At 45.7% G+C, this 20585-nt stretch overlaps 1 protein-coding gene across 3 annotated transcripts in view; it reads left to right on the top strand.

Moving 5' to 3' along the window:
• Nucleotides 1–20585, top strand: part of LOC135391500 (ankyrin repeat and fibronectin type-III domain-containing protein 1-like) — an 865331-nt gene that overhangs the window by 754498 nt on the left and 90248 nt on the right. For all 3 annotated transcript variants that reach the window (XM_064621768.1, XM_064621770.1, XM_064621769.1), the window contains 8 exons: nucleotides 146–263; nucleotides 1913–2038; nucleotides 11145–11365; nucleotides 13379–13483; nucleotides 14834–14912; nucleotides 17433–17670; nucleotides 19606–19684; nucleotides 19865–19984. In XM_064621768.1, the coding sequence (XP_064477838.1) occupies nucleotides 146–263; nucleotides 1913–2038; nucleotides 11145–11365; nucleotides 13379–13483; nucleotides 14834–14912; nucleotides 17433–17670; nucleotides 19606–19684; nucleotides 19865–19984 (1086 nt within the window). The remainder of the gene's footprint in view (nucleotides 1–145; nucleotides 264–1912; nucleotides 2039–11144; nucleotides 11366–13378; nucleotides 13484–14833; nucleotides 14913–17432; nucleotides 17671–19605; nucleotides 19685–19864; nucleotides 19985–20585) is intronic.

The raw sequence follows: 20585 nt of genomic DNA, 5'->3' as shown, positions 1-20585 counted from the left end.
GTGAGATTATACCGATTCAAAATATTCGAAATATGGTACCTGTTGCGTTCAGAACCAAATGCTGTAAGGACGCTGGAATCACACTTTCCTCATAAAATACGAAATATCCAAGTTTCGGCTTCAGTCATTGATTGTGTTCTTGCAGAATGTCGCCTTCTGGTGGAAGACGAAGAAGCACCCCACAAGTCTCCCTGCCAATCTCCACGACACAGTGTCTCGTCTACGGGATCTGCCTGCTCTTCGCAAGGAAGCAAGGACACAAGGTGTGCTTCGTTTTTTCTTTTCTTTCTTCATACTTGCATTATCACTGTGCTAATCATTATAAGTAGATCAAGCAATATATTACATATAGCAGTCGCATGACTCATTATAGTGCTTCAAATATATTTTCATCCTTTTTGAATTAGTCACATAATAATCGCTAATGTAACTGCAAATGAATGAGGACACAATTATTCATGTACACATCCCTAACAATATTTTAAGGTTGTGTGTGTTAACGTTCCAAAAATCAGAATAATGGCGAATTCCACTAGTCGTTTGTAGTATACCGATGTAGGTCCATCCATTGTAGAAAAATCAGTGTAGTTTACACCAGCTATCTAACCATAACATACTAGGCAGTGCGTGTGTCGACCGAAAACAGAAAACCGTGAAATATTAAGTGAAATACTATATGCATCTGCAAAACCTACCAATCCAACCAAACCAATCCAACGTACAAAAAGCGTACATACACTCCATTCACCGACTAGTGCTTTCATAGTTTACAACCATTTTCTGGCAACCGTTTTCGTTTACAGTTTAGTATGCAGATGTAAGGAAGGAGTACGACCGGGAATAAGCGCGTGTTTTGATTTACACCTCCGACATTTTCGGTGTAGTGAGAGTTACACTGGTGTTCCACTCGTCAGTGTAGGTCGTTCTGGAGCGACCAACGAAACTCGACGTACCTTGAACTGAAACATGGAGGTAAGAAACTAAGGAGATGCCCTAAACGCCTCTCCCAATGCCAGCGGGCGTGCTGTGACCTGCGCATGGCATTGTGGTTAGTTGCCCACACACGTGACCCATAAACGTCACGGCAAGACGTCATAAAACATGGCGTCCTCCATGCCCGTGGGATTATCTTACCTGAATACAGTGACCAGCTGCGGCCGAGGAACTTGTTTCCGGTTTCATAACATCTTTGGAGTTATCATACCCGTTGAAACACAAAATAACAAGCTCTGTGTGGAAGGAATGGATCACTAAATCGCAAGAAGACGTACGTACATCCTCGTGACATTGCCTGGCTTCTCTTCTGTTTTGCTCAACTTTTGCTGTGATTTATCACGCGGCAAATGTTGAAACACCTCGTAACCTTCAAAGTATTGTGCAAATGGAATCCTTGAAGGTAAGAGGTTTGTTGAAGATGAGGTTTGCTAAACTTCCAAGCCTCCGCGCAGACCGCCATAACGCCGAAACATGTGGGGATCACATGACCGGGCAACTACATGGGCGTGGTATTGCCAGGAGCTACCGCTAGAGGGGTCCCACGGCCCTCCGATCTTATAGCCCTCTCCTTAGTTTCTTACATCCATGAACTGAAACGACCAGTGTAACTACAAACTCGCGACAGTGTAAGCTTTTCTCCGTTGCAGCAGCCAGTGGAATTCGTCATTAATTTTCTTTAGAGAGGAATATAAAGTCTTTCGTTCTCGTTAAAGATTCGCCCACTTATCTACTATCTCGTAGAGCCTGAACTTTTTGGGATATATTTTTTCTAAATTCGGGGGATAAAAATCGGATAGATAGACATGTGCTTTAAATTCATGCAAATTTGGGTGAAAAAACTTCCAGTATGCTAAATTCGAGGAGAAATCCGTCTCAGTTACTCAAACAGAATTGGACAAACTTGGACTCTCAACAGGCAGGAACATGGCGGCAGTCAAAGGGTTGGCCTTGCCAAATTGGCCCGGCTGCTCATCCAGAAGAGCCCCGGAGGTTCTTCCCCGACAGGCACCGTCTGCTCTCCTCCTACTTCGGATGCTTCCATGTACGTCTTTCATACAATTATCTTGCCAAACCAAATTCTGGCAGACGCAAACGACAATATCGACACCATGTTTTCTGAGATTACTAGTCTGAAACGACGAGACGACGCGTGAGCATTGTCCATTGCACTTACACAAATGACATTGTTGTACTTCGTTATTGTCCTTTTCTTTGGTGGGGGTGAAGGAAACGGGACAAGGAAGGGAAGTTCAGGGGAAGTGTAGAATGGACGCCTATGTGAATTGTTATCGCGGCAAGCCTGATCTGCACATGCTGGTTCATCACGTAGGCTCACATTGTTGCCTGTAGTGAGGTATTTTCACTCGAGGCGAAGGTACTAGCTCCCGTCATCCACCCCGCAGCTACAAGAATGTTTCCTTTATCACTGTGACATCACCGTGAATCTGAGGTGAAGACGGACCGGAGGACACGAACAAGGGGACAGGAAGAAGACTCAAGTCTTGAATCTGTCGCCCCAGATACAGGAGAATGGCACATTCACATATAGCTTACAACGGCTCGCTTGCATCATTTCTCTATGTTCAACATTATTTTCTTTCTTCACCACTAATACGAGGTTTATGACCCATTGCACTTATATTCTTTCTCGGCTATGTTTTTTTCCCACGTTGAAACAGCTGGAAGTGTTTTCAAACACGGAAGGTGTCGCTAGAGCTCATGATCTGCCTGAGAAAGGCACTTCCAAAAAAATGAAAAGATAATGATTACAAAAGTGAGACGACGTTTTCGTTGCGGTGCAGAGCACTGTAAGAGCACAAACGTGGTTCAAGGTTGACCGAGACTTTTGTTCGAGAAAAATCAGTGAGTAAATGTAATTAAATAAAACTTTCGGAGGACGAAGCGCAATCCTTCCCCGGTCAGCGGTACGTTCAGTCGCGCTGTGGCGACGAGCAGCGTGTCTATAGCTGTGAAACGCAATGCATAATTAAGATCTTTGTGAAAGAGAACGTGAAAGAAGCTGAAATTTTGCAAAGATTACAGACACAATGTGAGGAACAAACGATATAAAGGGGAAGAGTCTACTAATGGTGCAGACGGTTTGGCGAAGGACGTGATATGGTGACGAATGAACTATATCCCAGGCAGCAACCCATTATGGGTCCCAAACTCCCAGGCTGGACAAATGTTGGCTATCTCGGATTCCCAATCTTAGCCCAATTTTACAATTGCAACCCGGCCCTAGCAAGGCCTAACATTGGTACGCCAATATTCAGCTCCAGTATTGCCAATGTAGGTCCCAGATTGCCCAGGCAGCAGCTCAATATTGGCCTCACATATGGTCCCATATTGGGTAAATGGGAAGTCAATATGGGCCCAATCAAGGTACAATATTGGCGCGACCACATCCAAGTACCTGTTTGCTAGTGCAGTTATTACATTCCCTACCTTTGTAACGATTTATATATATATATATATATATATATATTTTTTTTTTTGTAGCATGAAGAAGATAGTTGAGAGCATCTAAACGAGACTTTCGGGCAGAAGGCTGCACTTCTTTAGGTCTTTAACACTGCTTTTTTGTACTGGTTCCTGCGTTAGTGGCAGGCCTATGAACTGAATTAGGACGTTCAGACCCAAAGCTTTCGTGCTGAAAAAAATGAAAAGAAAAGTAAACGAAGACGGAGAACAGTCTGACAAAGAACGCCACAACTCTTGGCACAAGGCGTCTGAGGGCCCATACTTGGTATCACATGCTTGTTTCTGTTGCGCTTCGAACTACTCAACAGGGTTCGACACCGCATTAGAAAAGATACAGAATATACAGGGCGTCTTTTTTTAGGCGATTCATATTTTTCATTTTAAAAAAACTATAAGAGCTACAGACATGCTGTTTTCACTTCTATCATCTCTGGGCCGGCGAACGTTCTTGGCCATATGTTGCTCAACCGCCAAATGACTAATTACCTAAAAATCGTTAATTAACTTTTTAATTATAAAAGCTACGAAGTTGTCCCAATGAGGACATCTGTTCCTTTCGGTGACCTGATATCGTAGCCGTTTTCAGAACAAAAATCCGTTCAGTAGATCGTCCGCAAAAAATGCGTGAAGGAACACCATTTTTTCTTTATTTTGTTCATTGCGCATCTTCGGAGACCCATCTTTCTTTTGCCCCCAATGTGAGAGGGTGAAAGAGCACAGTGTCGCCTCTTGCTTCCTGGAAGAAGATTAACAGAAATGCAACCCCAAATAAGGGCAGTTCCGATAGCGTCACCCGATACATGTGTTTTTGTTTTGTTTCCGCAAGTTAAAGCTCATTTTCGACGCATGAGGCGGCACTGTGGCGGCATCTTCGCTGCATGAGGCTCCTTCACCATCTCACATTGGGGTCAAAGGCAAGACGGGTCTCCGAAGATGCGCAATGAACAAAATAAAGAAAAAAATGGTGTTCCTTCACGAATTTTTGGGGGACCTACCGACCGAACGGATTTTTGTTCTGAAAACGGCTACGATATCAAGTCACTGAAAGGAACAGATGTCCTCATTGGGACAACTTCGTAGCTTTTGTAATTAAAAAGTTAATTAACGATTTTTATGTAATTAGACATTTGACGGTTCGCGCGAATACTTCTGGTATGCTTCCGTACCCGGTATTCAGTTTCTAATTCGTTATGTCATCTGTAGTGTGACAGCCTATTACGTACCGAACAACCCAGAAGGTTCGCTTGCGGAGCTGGAACTGGCACTAGCGAACTCGCCCATGCATACGACTCCTGGTGCGGACCAAGTTTGTTACAAGGCTCGCAGAAACCTGCCGCTGTGTGGGCGCCAGTCACTACTCGCAATCTTCAACGCATCCCGGTTCTCAGGCTCCCTTCCAATGGAGTGGAAGCAGGCAATGGTGATCCCCATTCTCAGACCCGGAAAGTCACCGCACAACATAGACTCGTTCAGACCGATTGCCCTCACCAGCTGCGTCGGGAAAACCCTTGAGCGAATGGTCTTCTCACGCCTGAACTGGTACCTGGAAAGCACGGGGTACTTCCCGGAAACACTGGCTGGGTTCATACAGGAAAGATCTGCCATAGATAACGTCGTCGACCTCGTCTCCCGTACGTTACAAGCTCAATCCGATGGCCGGCTTACCGCAGCGGTATTCCTGGATGTCATGAAGGCTTACGACAGCGTGCTGCAAAGTGCTGTCGTGGCGACGCTGCAGCAGGCTGGCGTGGGCGGTGGGAGGCCCCAAGATGCTTCCCTGTGTAACTCCCACTTTCAGTCCGCACATCTCTGATGGACAATTGTTAATAACAACAAATTGCTTACGGTTGGTTAAGTATGATTCTACTAGGAGGTTAGCTTGCCCTCTAATGCCATAGTGTTCCAATTTGCTAAGAAGTATTGAGTGATTGACGAGGTCAAATGCTTTAGAATAATCTACGAATATCCTCAATGAGTATAACCTCATTTCCAAGTTTCGTATCAGGCTTTCTTTTAGTGTCAATAATGCAGTTTCGGTTTATCTGTTTTCTCGGAATCCATGTTGCGATTCCACTATGCATGAATGCTTATTTAAGAACGATGTGATTCGTTTGCGCATGATATGTTCAAGCGGCTTAGAAAAAACTGGTAGTAAGGATACTGGCCTATAGTTGGATAATTGATTACTGTCACCCTTCTTGTAGATTGGAGTGACCTTAGCGATTTTCATGTGCTCAGGAAATGTCCCAGTGGTTAAGGCCAAATTATATATATACGCTAGCAATGGAGCGATAATATCAATAACACATTTTATCGGTTTAACCTGTGAACCATCGCAATCGAGAGATTTGCTATTAATCAAGTTTAAGACGATCGTGGCTAGCTCCCTATCGACTGCGGGTGTGAGGAATATCGATTCCGTGACATTGTCACGAGAGAGGTAATATGGAGGTGGTAGGTCAGTAGCATCGAACGATGCCAGATTGCAGAAAAAGTTATTGAACTGATTTGCAAGGTCATCGTCTGAGATGCCACTGACACTAACATTGTCCGTCACAACAATCGGATTTAAAATGCGCCGTAACTTTTTCCATAGAGTGGCCGCGTCGCAACTCTCCGAGATAAGGGTTCGTTTCGTTCCAGAGAAAAAAGGGTTCGAGAAAAAAATCGTTCTCTTAATTACATATATCTTACACTAATTGCCTTAATTACCTCTAACTTTAATTACTCTTACCTCTTACTCTTAATTACCTTCCCTATATACATGTCCCCTTTACATGTCCACTTATACCTGTGCCTCGCTCAGGCTTCACCATCTCATACACGGACACACACACACACACACTTACATACAGTTTTTCTTTTTTTTAGTTTGACACTCCTAATGCTGACGCATTAATAATTGAATTAGCTCACATTTATAGTGTAGGAACATTTAATGAGCAATGTATCACAGGATGAGACATCGAGGTACACAGAATATGAGGCACACACAGAAAAATATATAGCAGACTGGCTATAAGAGAATTAATTAGAACAACTGAAGTGTATAGTACAGTGTATTCACACGCAGTATTTATGGAGCATCGTATCATTATTCATGAAGCAATAACAATTTACAAGGCACTTCTACGGGTGGGCTGTACTGGCTGTATATACGTTACAGAGCAAAGTCTTGTGAACTTTCAGGAGCATGACCTAATGCAGCTGAGGGTGCATGCGGGGCATAGGCACCGAGTAATGTACAGGCGGCGCCTTGCGTTCTGCACCCTCTGCGGGATATTCTGTCGGAAGCTCTAGGAGGCGAAGGTGGCAAAGTCAGGTGTGTTGTACGTACGAGTGCGTGAGATAGAGAGCCGTATCGGTGTGCTTATTACTAGAGATGAGTGCGGGTATGAAAATTCGTACCCGCTACCGCACCGCACCCGCGGAAGCACGACCCGCATCCGGAGCAATGTCATTGATGCAACCCGCATCCACACCCGCACAACCCCACGCATACCCGCAGACGTACACGCAGCCCAATGCGTACGCAGGTTTCAGTTATGCCACATGATCCTCACAGCACGAAATTATTTATTGATGACTGCTGACATGGTTGCCAGCTTACTAACGCGAAGCGTACCTACTAGTGCTTTCTCCCTCTCACATTGGGGGTGAAAGAAAGACGCGTCTTCTAAGAAGCGCAATGAACAAAATAAAGAAAAAAATGGCGTCCCTTCACGAAGTTTTTGCGGGCGATCTATCGAACGGATTTTTGTTCTGAAAACGGCTACGATATCAGATGACCGAAAGGAACAGATGTTCTCATTGGGACAACTTTGTAGCTTTTCTAATTAAACAGTTAATTAAGACATTGCCTTTGGACTTTGCTAATGCCCTGCTAGGGAGTGCCCTTTAGCATATGCTATATTGCAATTGATTTCATCTTGGAAAAAGTGTTATATCTTTTTTTAAAAAATCTGTTCACACTTAGCGTGGACACCCTGTATGTGCATTCACAAGGTGGCTGGCATGGGAACTGTCTTCTGGAACATGTGGGGTGTCGTCCATGTGGACTTCTTGAATCAAGCGTTCACGATTAGTGCCCGTACTACTCCCGTTGATAAGGGGCACCGGGAGAAGCGCACTCCGCAAGAAAAGACATGGGATGTTATCTGAAAGGGTCATTGTTTTTCATGGCCTCACACTGTGAATTTGATGGTAGCAGCAGGAGGTGTTGCCTCATGCTCATACAGCAAACATTTAGCCTCAAGCGAATACCATTTGTTTGGGCCCCTTAAAGAGCACCCTGGAAGAAGGACGTTCCACACAGATGAAGCCCACCAGAAATATGTCCTGTATAGTGGCTACGATAGCAGCCCACTTGTTTCTACGCCAAAGGCATCAAAGAGCAGGGCGTCGGAGCGAACCGAAAACCAGAACCGAAAACCCCCCCAAAAAACGCTATTTTGTTGCGAACCGGAACGGAATCGAAACCGTATACGTTTTTTTCGCTCAGGAGGGAAACCGAAAAATTTATTTAACGGTTTTCGGTTCAAGAAAAAAACTTCACCGGTTTGGAATACGAATAGGCGAATGAAACTGACGTCGTGTGTTCTGAAGTCACGTCATGGATACTTTACGAGGGTTACGGTTACAGTGGAATGTGCGTCGATATACTATGACCCTTAGGCTCCCTTTGTTACGTGTTATCGTTCACGCACATAGACTTAGAGGTACATGTGACCGGTTGTGACTCTGTACCAATATACCGTAGTGTTCGTTTTAACTTCATCCGTGCAAACTTTCCTCAACTAAACAGCAACCCAAGGGGGCTGCGTAACGACTTCTCTATCGGTAATGCCGCGCAACGCGTCCCTTGTTTGACAGCAGCGAAGTTGAATACATTTACGTATCCGCGAGGGTAAGCGCGTGCGAAGTGGCACCTCTTTTGTCGACAGGACACGAATGAAAGAAAACGGAGCCGTCGAGGGCGTTTGTGAGTGAAGGCGTTCCTCGATTTGCGTCGTACTCGTGCGGTGGTGCTTGCTGGCTAGGAAGCAGCAACAGCCATTCGGATGGGACGCGATCGCACCAATCCAGCAAGAAGGTACTTTTCGCATCATGACAAACAAGTCCGTCTGTATCATGCGCTTCAAGAAAGAAGAAAGCCTATTTGAACAGACAGTCACCTACATTTTGCAACATTGATTTTTTTCTGGGAATCAATTTTTCAACTGTGTGATGGAAGCGGGAAGGAACGAGAAATTAGCTTCAATAGCTGCTAAGCCATTTTTCACGCCGTCTTCAACGAGTCGCTGCATGCGCCGAACAAATGCTTGCGGCGTCCTCTTGTTTGAGCTTGCTGACCACTTGACGGACGATTTCAAAATTTGCGGCATAATAGTTTGCTGCTTCCATCCGCGTGCCCCGTCTGGTCAGCACAGGCTGAGGAGGCAAAGCCACATCTGGCTCTTTTTTTCTTTTTTTTTTTCAATAAACATATCCCCCCCCACACACACACATCTGGCACCAAATCCCTAAAGAGATGCACGCGCATGGGACTCTTTGCAAACACTTTCTTCGTGTTCGATATGAGGTCATAAACATTTTGGAAACAGCCACGAACATCTACTGCAACCATGTGTCGCGCGTGAGCTGCGCAGGTGACGTGAACAATTTTTGGGTATATGACACGAACAGCAGCACCAGCCTTCACCATGTAAGGAGCTGCGTCCGTAACAAAAAGCAGCACGTCATTTGCATCCACATACCCGTTGAGCATCTGGACACAGTCTACGAAGAGCTGCGCCACTGTCGAATGATTGACCTTTGGAAGTTCCTCGACTGTAAGTCGGTAGCTCTTTTCACATGTGCCCAGCCCAAGTGGTCCGACGACAACAGAAGCTACGCAGCGTCCTGAAGCGTCTGTTGTTTCATCTGTGGATATCCACACTTTCCGTGACTAGAGATTATCAACGATGTTTTGTAGGGAAGCATGATAGCAACGATGTAGGTAGCCGCTTCGTATTGTCGACTCGTGAGGGATTTGCCGGCCTCTGTACATCTCAAGAAATACCCGTAGCTCGTGATTTTTCAGCTTCCAAAAGGGAATATTTGCAGCACAAAATGCTCTACAAAGGCCCATCGCAAAATCGGAACATTTGGATGTAGAAGGTGGTGCTCTTGGTGCTTCGCAGCCTTCAAGTGCTGATGAACGAGAAAACGTGTGACAGCGTTTACAAGACGGATCCGTCCGTTTTCAATACGCCTTTGAACTCAGCTGCCAACTGCCTCAGACGAGAAGCCATTGTTTTCGGCAGTGCCGCACTTTGCATTAGGCGGCACAAATCAAGAGAAGAGAACTCTGCCGTATTCTGCGTGCGCGCGTCTAACCTTTGTGGAATGAACCAGAAAATGAGAAAGGGAGCAACGGCTGCATCGTCCGATCCCAGGAGTGACGTCGTAATGTCGCCTGCCATTGCGCAGTTCAGCGTAAGTCAGAAGCAAGCGTAGCTCAGAAGCAAGCAGCGAGCCGCAGTTAAAGAAAACGTTGTGGTGAAGCGTTAGCAACCTTTGCATCGCCTGCAGACTGTTTAAAACTATACGCGCTCCAGCTTACTCGTGCAGCTGCGACACATCATGTGTGCTCTCCCAGAAAAGTGAGTGTGTCAGAGCTCAACCTGGCAGGAACCCTGGGAAGGCACACCAGAGCAAACAATGTGCAGTAGAAACATGTAAATATACACGAAGACATGCAGGTTGCCATATGCGCTGTTACGAATTCGGCAAAAAATTTGCGAGTATATGCATAACGAAAGATACTTTTCGTGCTGTTCGTGCTTGCAAACGTGTGGGGAAACATAAAGGTGCTCGCAGAGACGCCTACAAAAAAAAAATGCATTTGCATAAAGTTCCGGTGCCTAACACTCTAAGCTAAGAAAAAAAGGTAGAATTTCGTACCAAAGCTGGTAGAACGACAGTACGTCTACCCAGAGCTATAGCGACGGGGGTGTGAGAAGGGCAGCCGCCCCGGGCGCCCTCACCTGAGAGGGCGCTGAACGGCAGGCCCTAGCAGGTTAGTTGGGCAAGATAAAGCGGGAACGAAGAAAATTTGAATTGACGATGTCGACAGCGCAAACAAGCGTTTCATTTTTTTGTTTATAGGGCTTCTGACGGCAGTGGGAGAGGGGGGGGGCGCTTTAAATTTAACCTGCCCTGTGCGCAAACTTGCCTGGCTCTGCGTCTACCATTTCGGGCCAATACACGCGCACCTTTTCCAAAAGGAGCGGCGTCCGTTTCCTTCGCTCCTCTCCCTCACGTTTGCTCTAAGAAAAAAAGGTAGAATTTCCTACCCAAGCTGGTCGAACGACAGTTTCTACTCTGTAGTTTGTTTATACCCTGCAGTTATACCCAAACGGTAAAGTTGGTTTGAGTACGAATGTGGTTGGAATACAGCTCAACCTGCTCTACCAGCTCAATCGGTAGAAAATTCTACCTTTTTTCTTGGAGTGTAGTCATTACGAAGTACAACTCGGATGTGCGTAACTTAAAAAGTCACTGAGTATGCCCTCGGGATAAGTAATTTATGTCGGAGACGCTGTAAATAAGCTGTAAGTCTTTGGAACTAAAACTGTGGACTAGACATGATTTACTCGAAATGGACGTGCTTTCTTCGTTAGGGTGTCGAGACCTGGCCTTCGACGGTCGGCGAGCATCGACAGCCTGCTGGACAGCGTGCTTCCCAGTCAGGGCGATTTCAGCGGAGAGGACGATGCGACGTCCCAGTGCACGTTATCCACTCTAGCTGTGCCACCCACCCACGGGGGCCATCGCCCCTCCCAAAGACGAGCCCTTCCAACTTCCCCGAGCGTGCCTTCCAAACTAGCTAAGGGGGTTCCCGGTGAGCACTGCTTTCCTTTTCTTTTCTCTTTCTTTCTTTTTTTTTTTTTTTTGTTTGTTTCTGAGTGAAGTCCTACTATTTGGAATCTGGCTTCGTTGGGCCAATGTTCCTCTATTGTGGGATCGTACAGCGGCACTTTGTCACAGTGGTATTTCTTTATGTGTTCAATTTCGTCCAAATGGATAGCTTTTCAACAACTTTCGCCTGTTTTACCACTTGCATAACTGTCTAATATTGATGCGCGCAACTTTTAAAATCAATATTCGTTTATTTCCTCACATGCAGTGCACTAGCCGCAGAGCTTTCAAATACTGTCGTCTCACATCAAGTATCTAATAAGCCGTAATGCACTGTGTTCTTCTCGCGCACTATTGTAATTTTGCATTCCTTATACGTGAGTACAGTAAACAGAGGGATGAAGAATATAGCGGTTGGGTATTTGCTGCAGCTGTCCTAATATTCCAGAGGCTGCGTATTCTCTCATTTACTGAATCCCTGCTTCATTTTTCGCCCACTCGAGCTCTATAGTTTATTGTCGGTATTGTAAATCATTGGTACCCACACGATCCGTGCGCAGAATGACGTACGTGTGATGTCATGGTAGGGAAACGTGGGTGCGGATTGGCTTCCTTCTCTCCTGAATTCATTGCGACCTGGTGCAGAGAATACGGAGGGGGGACGTGTCGGTAAGGTCTCGCAAACCGATGAGGACATTCTCCGATAGCCCCACCCAATAGCTGCGGGTCCGCTGCCGACTGTCACGACAACATACGCGTATCTGAGGTTTCGAGCGAAAGGGCTCACAGGTGAGTTGTTTAGGGTCAGATTCCCCCGCCAGACGTACATTTTCAGCGATTTCAGGGAGCGAGATTTCCCTTTCAGGAGGTGCCCAAGTTGGTGCCCAAGTTGGTGCCCAAGTTGGTGCAAGTACAATATGTCATCGCACGCTGTGGCTACGAAGCAAGAGTTTACGAATGTGCTCGTCTGTTATCTTTCTCCTTTCATACCCACTCACTCCGCCGTTCTTTTATCCCGTAAGCACACGGTACTCGTGTGTTGAACCTCACCTTATACGTAGAACACGGTCGTGAAAAGTCGTCCACATGAAACTGTTTATCATAACTTCCATGTGGATTAACTCTTGCAGTCACTGCTTAAGCCAGATATCGTCCTCTTTGTGGCATCAGGGGCAGAAATATCGACTGCAAACGAGTCCCCGGTGCAAACTCCCGGGTTAAAGCCGCATTGTGTAGCTTTTTTTCTGTACTTCCTTTTTCTTCGGAAATAAATAAATAAAAAATAACTGCATTAAAATTGACCGGATGCGAGGAGAGAAGTATTGTCGCGTTTTATAGCACGTTCTTACTTAGCAACCTATGAGCAGGTACCTGGTAATCAGGTAATCGGGTACTACCTGCATGAAATTTCATGCGGAAGTATTCTTAAAATCAAATTAAACACATGTACGATGCGAGGTACGGTGAGACGACATTCTTTCTATATCAGTAATGATGACAGAGGGCATCACGTGAAGACAAATCCCTCGAAATCTAGATTGACGTAACTAACAGGCTGCAGCGGTGTATGCATAATAATAATGGTGTCGTGATGTTACACATAAGGTTTATCTGCCCAGTGTGGCGACATGTTGCACGTGGGTAGGACTGCGGATAATTTCGACCACCCGGGGTTCTTTTGACGTGTGCCGGAAAACTGCGACACACGGTGCTGGAAGCAATGTGTACCTCCCCCACATTGCAATGTAAGAGCAATATAACCTGGATGAAAAGGCACTTGTCTTGTGATAGTGATGGTGATGTGATAAAGAAAAAAAATGGGGATGCACGTGTCTTGTCGTAGCACGCACTCGTCTGGTTGTTGTGTGACAGTGTATGGTGAACGTCTTGTTGTTCTTCACTGTATGTGTATGCTCCTTTCCATTGCCCTTCTAACTCACTACTTTCACCCCTTGTCACTCTGCACTGACGGCGCACCGTTTTCGCCACCGGTCAGGATACCGCCAGGCTGGTGTGGAGCTTCTGCTTGATGGCTTGTCGCTCGGAAAATCCGAACGAAAAAAGCTGGAAAAGTTGAATAAATTCAACATTGACCTCCAGGGTACGTAGTCATCCATGTACCCGATCTGTCCCTGCGTGTGGGGAACGCTTCATATTATGGACGAAAGACGTTGAGTTACCGCTTGTTCGCAGTGACCTAGACCGACGAATAAATATTCATTTGACAAACTCACTTGCAATGTATGAAACGTTCATTATCATACGAACAGTTGTTCTGGAGTGCTTGGCGGGGTCATAGCTTACGGTGCGATTAATGCACGATTCGTAAATGGCGCAATGATGCTGACTGATGATAATCGCCGCATCAGACATTGTTCACGTGTCAGAAATGAAAAAAACTGCTCTATAGTAACCAAATGCCGTCGATAGCTATCGTCATGAAAATGACGCCCCTGTCATTTGCAGGTCGGCTGTGGCGTCAGCACGTTCATCGTCATGGCACTATTCACACACACACACACACACACCCTGTATTGTTCACTGTGTTTACCCACCTTTACCCACCGACGCCGTAGTCATGACCTGCAAATGATTGTGTGGACAAATCTCTACTCTTTTTAGCACGCCTCCGTTGGAAAATTCCCTTCTGTACAGAATCATGAGGAACGCTTCCTATTACGGACGCGTCACAAAAAATGAAAGAAAAACGCGTATACCTTGAATGGAAACGACCGAAAAAAGCAATCTACATCGAAAGTAATACATGCAACAGAATACCAGTTCGAGTGCTGCAGTAACTCAGGAAGATGAATCAGCTACCAAGCTCTACGGTAGGCAACACCTCCTTCAGGCCGATGAAAGAGATGGCAAAGCAAGAATCGAAACAGCAATGAAACGTTCGTTGGAAAGTAAACTGTTTCCCTTCAAAACTTGAAACACACGCATTGGTTCCCCTCCACACCTTATCAGCTACATGTGAACTGAAAAGAAACGCAAGATTCGAATACGTATTATAGTAGAGAAAGAGCTATATCAGAACTCTGCGTGCAACCATATAGCTTCTTGTTGCATGGTAGCGTAAGCAAATGAAAATGTTAATGCTATGTGCATGCCGAACGTTATTAACCCTCTGACGGTCCCAGGAAGTCCTGTATGCTTAATGGAGCGTAACATGCATGAGGACTGTGCCGAGAGTTTGGCACCTTCGACGATCAATGCAACGTTTGCTCGTCAACGTTAGTAGTCCCTTTCATTCTGAAATAGAAACACAGTGAACAAAAAGTTGAATTGAAAATACTAAGATGATGTCAATTAATGGACATTTTACGTGACAACTATGTCCTTGCCGAATGTAGGCGGTGAGTTTTGTTCTTTAACATGCATCTCAGCACACGGCACCCGGTATTCAACCTCCCTCGGAGTTATAATGAAAGTATGTAACACCTTATAGCACTCTTCGCGGCTGTGGAACATCATCACGTGGATAGAGCACGGTCCATCCTGGAATCGACCAACATCGATGTCAATAGGTAGGTACTGTTTCACGGCTTGATTGAATCGCCACGCTCATGCAAATCTCTTTTTTCTTGCTGTGTACGCAAGTGAAAGTCCCAGCGGGGGAACCAAACTACTAGCTGTCCTAACTTAATGCTGTCAGAATTTTAGTCCCAAATTTGCGTTTAATTTCAAAGTTTGCTGCCACTCTTCTGCCACTCGCAGTTTTTCGTGTGACTTTTTCAAAATTGTTCGGTATTATTTGCGGAAGCAACAGAACACGGGTGGTCACAGATACCTAGAAACGAACATTTTGTTCGTCAGTAATACTAAACTACGATATCGAAGGTAATGTTGCTATTAGATACGAAACTTTGTTTCCATATCTACCAGCATTAACCATCTTGTGTATGTATGCAAAGCGTCAAGTGTCTTTCAAATCAAAAACGGACACATAGCCCTCGGAGCAAGTTTTTCGAAGCTCCCAACGCAGATGATGCACTCCATCCGGATGACTGTCGTATACAAAAGCTATTTCACGTAACGCGCCGTCAATTCCCTTCTTTCTGTTTCCTGTTCCCCTCATTTTTCACAAAGGGATCAATACGGGGTATCGAACGTATGGCTAGGGTTTCGCCAACTAAGCTCGTGTGATTCGTGAGACTCAGTTGGGATGAGGAGGGGAAAGTATAGGTGAGTAGTTTCTCATTAGTTGTTATTTGTCAAGTTGGCCCTTCCGGAAAAGGCGAGTACGAGCAATTTCAAATACAAGCGACGATGACAGAAAGCTATGCTTGTTTACGTTATTGTCGCGGCCCATACTATGTAAGATGATTCAGGTTGTATGGCTACCTCGGTTATCCTCATATACGCGAAATCAGTTCATTGTTTTTGTTTGTTTGTTTTACTAATTCGTAGCAAACACTGTTGTGAAAGAAATACTCCTATATTACGATCTGAGGGGCTCAATGTGGAAAACTTCGAGAGACATTATTTCGCTGATCCTGAAATAGCGGCCGTCAGTTATACGAAGTAAGTGAAATATGAATGCGTTTCACGCTTGCTGGACGTGTATTATTCCTCCACCATGCAACAACGACAACAACAATGATGATGTAGTGGGACCATGCAACGTGTAGTAACTGTCCAGGAATATCTCGCACATATTCTGTATATTCTGTAGAGGGCTGTACGCGTTACCGAAATATGGTATCGCGATACCGACACTCGTTACTTGAGTAAAAAAGTATCGAAATACCGATATCGATACTTCTTTTTCAAATTAACGGGGTACCGCTACTGCTACTAAAAAAAGAAACGCCATACTCTGCCCGATACTTTTGTTCGAAATACGAAGATGATGAAACATAGAAATCTCGCTTACGTAATAGAAAATTGGGAGAAGACAGTTTTGCAAGTAAGAAGACAGCATATATATTATGTAGCTCGGACAGTTTGCTGGACTTTTAGCAATAGCTGGTTCAAAGACTTTCTCTGCCATCCTAGCAGCCCGTGGTCCCTCCGGCAGCTGACAGAGGCCATATGACAAGTATACGTTAGTGTCAGGCCCACACATACCGTGGAGTCCAATAACCAAGGAATCCTATCCGAAGTTAACAATGCCACAGTAAATGCGAGCGTGACTCAGTGCGACACGGCAGCTTAGCAGTGGAATCCAGAGTGCACTGTCAAGGACTTGACCTCTGTTCGTTGACCTCAGCTCTTTTGTTGAGCGCAACGTGGTCATTTCCTTCAGGTACGAAGAAAAAAAGTAAACTTGTGTTTGGTACAATTCCCGTTACGAAGCACGTAGGCGTGTCCACGGGCTTCTTGTCGAGCGCCAATGAATAAATAAGAGTGAGAAATATGGTCGGGGAAGAAAGGGTGGGGCACTAAAAAAAGTATCGGTATCGGTAACGATACGGAGATCGCGTTACCATAAATTTGTTACGGAAATACTTATCCGATACCGATTTAAGAAAAGTATCGCGATCCGCACTAGTATCGATTACTGTAGCGGCGTTACGTACAACACTGGCCGCTGATGTAACTGCTTTCGTTACAAGACCCCCTGTGTTTAGGAATATTTCTCATTTCTCCCCCTTTACTCTATCCATCTCTACTTTCTATATCTGCATTGTACTTGAGACAATGAACTTGATGAATAATTTTTGTCTGTTCTTATCACCTCGAACCTCGAAGGAGGAAGGCTAGTATGACTTTAATAAGACACACTGGCCAGTCCGTGGCTCGAATGTTGAGATGCGAGTGCTGCATCGCAAAAAGGAAAAAGTATGGAGTCAATCACCTACATACATAACCACAGGTTGCATAAGGTAATAAATACTCCAAGTGACCGTTCCAGTGAAACAGCAATGTCGCATACCACATCACATGGACCGAAGAAGTGAAGACCGTCTCACGTTTCCGCGTCCAAGAGTTTACCGCACCTTTGGCCAAATCGGAAAACACGATTATGGGGAAACATGCTGCTTGACTGCAATGCACATGTCGCATAATTCGGTACGTGCAAGTGCTCTTTAACCCTTGCATAGCGTCAACACGGATGGATTCACGGCACTGGACGTGGCAGTCATGACGGGAGAGGCATCTTTGGTGCGCCTCCTTCAAAACTACGGGGCCCGGGAAGGCCCTCGATGGACGTCAGCAGAAGCCAGAGCCTCCCAGCTCACGGCCATGCTTCGGGAAGCCCAGCGATGTGTGGAGGACTTGACAGCGTGCGTCGCATCCGCCTCTGCCAACGCTGGAAGCCTGTCGACAGCACTGCTCAGGGTACGCTCAGTCCGTATGGATATAGTGTGAATGTTATGAAAAACCTGGGAACGTCTATGTGTCTATAACAGAAATTTTGTAACGCACATATGCATTCTTTTGCTAGTAGATTGAGCTCCAGCAACCGAATTTACAATAGTCGAAAACCCCAATACACTCTAAAGAAAGTACTTCTCAACATCCATATACGTGTATATGTAGAGTACGTAAATAAGCATGAAGAGAGTAAGTACGTAAGCGCGGCATATTAGTGCAGTCGTTGTGTGTCGTTACTTGTATCGTCCTTTGTCGCTTGTTTACCCAGCACTGGGGTTTTGTCAATTTTAAAATGAATTACCAACCTGCCAAGATTTTAACCTTGTTCTCCATGTAGACCTAAGTTGGTAAGCCCGTCTGCTTCGCTAGAGGAATTGTCCTTCAACGCAAGCACATTTTTCTGGTGTTAGTAATATAGGTGCGGGGTGTTGAATCGTTCACGGAAAGCTCAGCAACAACTTTATTTGGTGGTGATGATTTCATCGCTAGGGGCGATAATCCGGGGTAACGGAAAGCTCATCTGACCGATGACTCTGTATACCTAAGAAGTGGCATTTCGCATAGAGTTGCTCATTGCAATTTCTGCACCTGGAACCAATGGAGGTTTAATGAAAAACAAAAAATAAAAAAATAAGGCCCTGTTCTACAGAATGTGTCGGTATTTTTTCCGTGTGAAATATCGATCATCTTCCAGCATTTGCCAGTCTCTGTGCAGCGTGGCGACGTCACTAGTCTCTAATCGCAACGAAAGGGGTTGACGCAAGGATGTACGCACTACACACAGAGTATAGGGTTCCCAAGCGCTTTGGGGACCTAATGAGATATAAGGACTGCGCATTCGCAAAATGCTGTGTGGGTTCTGGGCATGCCCAGTGACGACCCTTTATTTTTGGGGGGGGGGGGGGGGCACCTGGGTACCCTATTCTAATGGCGAATCCGCGTGGGCATTTGGCCTGGCCGATTTCTTTGCCAGATCCTGAGCACTTGTATTCGCTTGGTCAAAACGCCGCAATCTCGCGTGTTGTTTTCCGAGCGCCAGGAATCTACTAGCCTAGCGCTTATTTTTTCCTTTTTTTTTTTTCTTTTTTTGCCCGGTCCCGATCTGGCCGAGCAGCGCATGTCCAACTATCACACAACTGTCGTCACGTCCACACCGCGAGGGCCCGTATTGGCTCTGATTGGGGCGCTGCCACACCCGCACGCCGAAGTTAACACGGGTTCGGGTTCAAATCCCTGTGCCGGCTGTGCTGTCTCGGGTTTTTCCTGGGTTTTCCTCAGACGCTTTCAGACATATGTCGGCACAGTTCCCTTAGAAGTCGGCTCATGACGCACATTCCCCCAGGGCGTCAGTCTTGACGTTGCCCACCTATGTGAGGCCCACACCGGCAAGCCCTTTCACCGCCACCGCCACCACATTAACACGAGTTAGCAGACGACGCAACCGAAACACGAGCGATCGCGATGCCCCTATAGTGTGATCCAAGCGACTACTGGCACGCATGTTCAGGAAGCAACGGTGTGATCAAGCGTGGGCGCCAGACTAGCAATTTCCGAGCGCTAGGCCGTGTTGCCACGAAATGACCACGCGAATTCGCCATTAGGCTATGGAATTTCTGAATTATGCGAGTCACATATCCCTAGCCGAGCGCTAGCGGTGCGCCATCTGTTAGGCAAGAGCAGAGGCTGCAGCGCTCCGGCTTTCGCGTCCTCCTATTGGCGCTTATTGGAGGCGGAGCCTCCCTCGCTGTTGGTCAGCAAACTCAAGGACAGTCACGAACGAAAGATATGCGGAAGAAATCACAAACAAACAAACATACGACAGTTGACACGGGATATTTTCTCCTCACTTCCGAGACAGATGAATGATCAAACACATGGAAATTGTGAAATATTTTACAGGAAAAAGAACGCCAACTGGCACTTTGGGAACGACGCCTTGGCCTCATTTCAGAGATGAAAACTGGCTTCGAAGAACTGCGTAAGTTGCACTTATGAAACTAAACTAAAAAGCATCATGCGACTCCGTTTAGCATGATTTTGACGTAGGGTGAGCTTTGGCGCTGGAAAAGGTAATTTCCATTTTAAATTGGTGTCGCGTCTTTGTCAACTTTACACGCAACGGTAACCTACTCTGGAAACTTTCAACCTTTTGCTGCAGGGCCCCCTGACCCTCCAGGATATGTTTCTCTGGAAGTCGTAGGTACACGAGCTTTACGCGTAACGTTTTCTGAGCCAGAATCAGCGGCTCAAGCACCTACACTGGTGACGAAATATCTAGGTAAGTATTTGCTTTGTTGTTGTTGTTTTTTTTTTTTTTTTTTTTTTTTTTGAGGGGGGGGCGCTACAAAGTAGTTGATGCCTGAGCAAATTGTACTTGAGGTCCTCCATTGTTGTGCTAAGACATCCTATTGAAAGTGTCTGGTGAAAGACGTTACGGAAAAAATATATTGTTGCTGCCCACCTCATAACATAATTGTCATCAGAGTTCGAGGTAACTCGTTACTGTAACTAAGTTCCTTTTTTTTTTTTGTAACTTGTAACTTAACTCGGTACTTTTGCGCCGTGGTAACTTTCAGGGGAACTCGTTCTTTTTTCAGGTAACTTTGCCAAAGTAACTTAAGTTCCGTCTTGCGGAATGCGGACAAGCGAGGTCTTGCTTGTCTTCCGTTCCTTCATGGCATTTTTTGCCATAGAACGTGATATTCAATCAATCACAGTATTTTGTTTTTTCAGGAAGTAAGAACCGCTGCCACTGAAATGCAGCTGAACCATTGTGCGCACACAGGGAGTAAGATGCAAAGCGTTCGAATAGACCTCTACTAGAGAAACGTCATCATGACATTGGTAGACAGACTGAAACCGAAACAAGTCGGAAGGAG

This window comes from Ornithodoros turicata, chromosome 4 (genome assembly GCF_037126465.1).
Source record: "Ornithodoros turicata isolate Travis chromosome 4, ASM3712646v1, whole genome shotgun sequence".
In the NCBI taxonomy this organism is placed as follows: domain Eukaryota; kingdom Metazoa; phylum Arthropoda; class Arachnida; order Ixodida; family Argasidae; genus Ornithodoros; species Ornithodoros turicata.
Note: the sequence above shows the minus strand (reverse complement) of the source record. Positions and strands in the feature narration are given on the sequence as shown.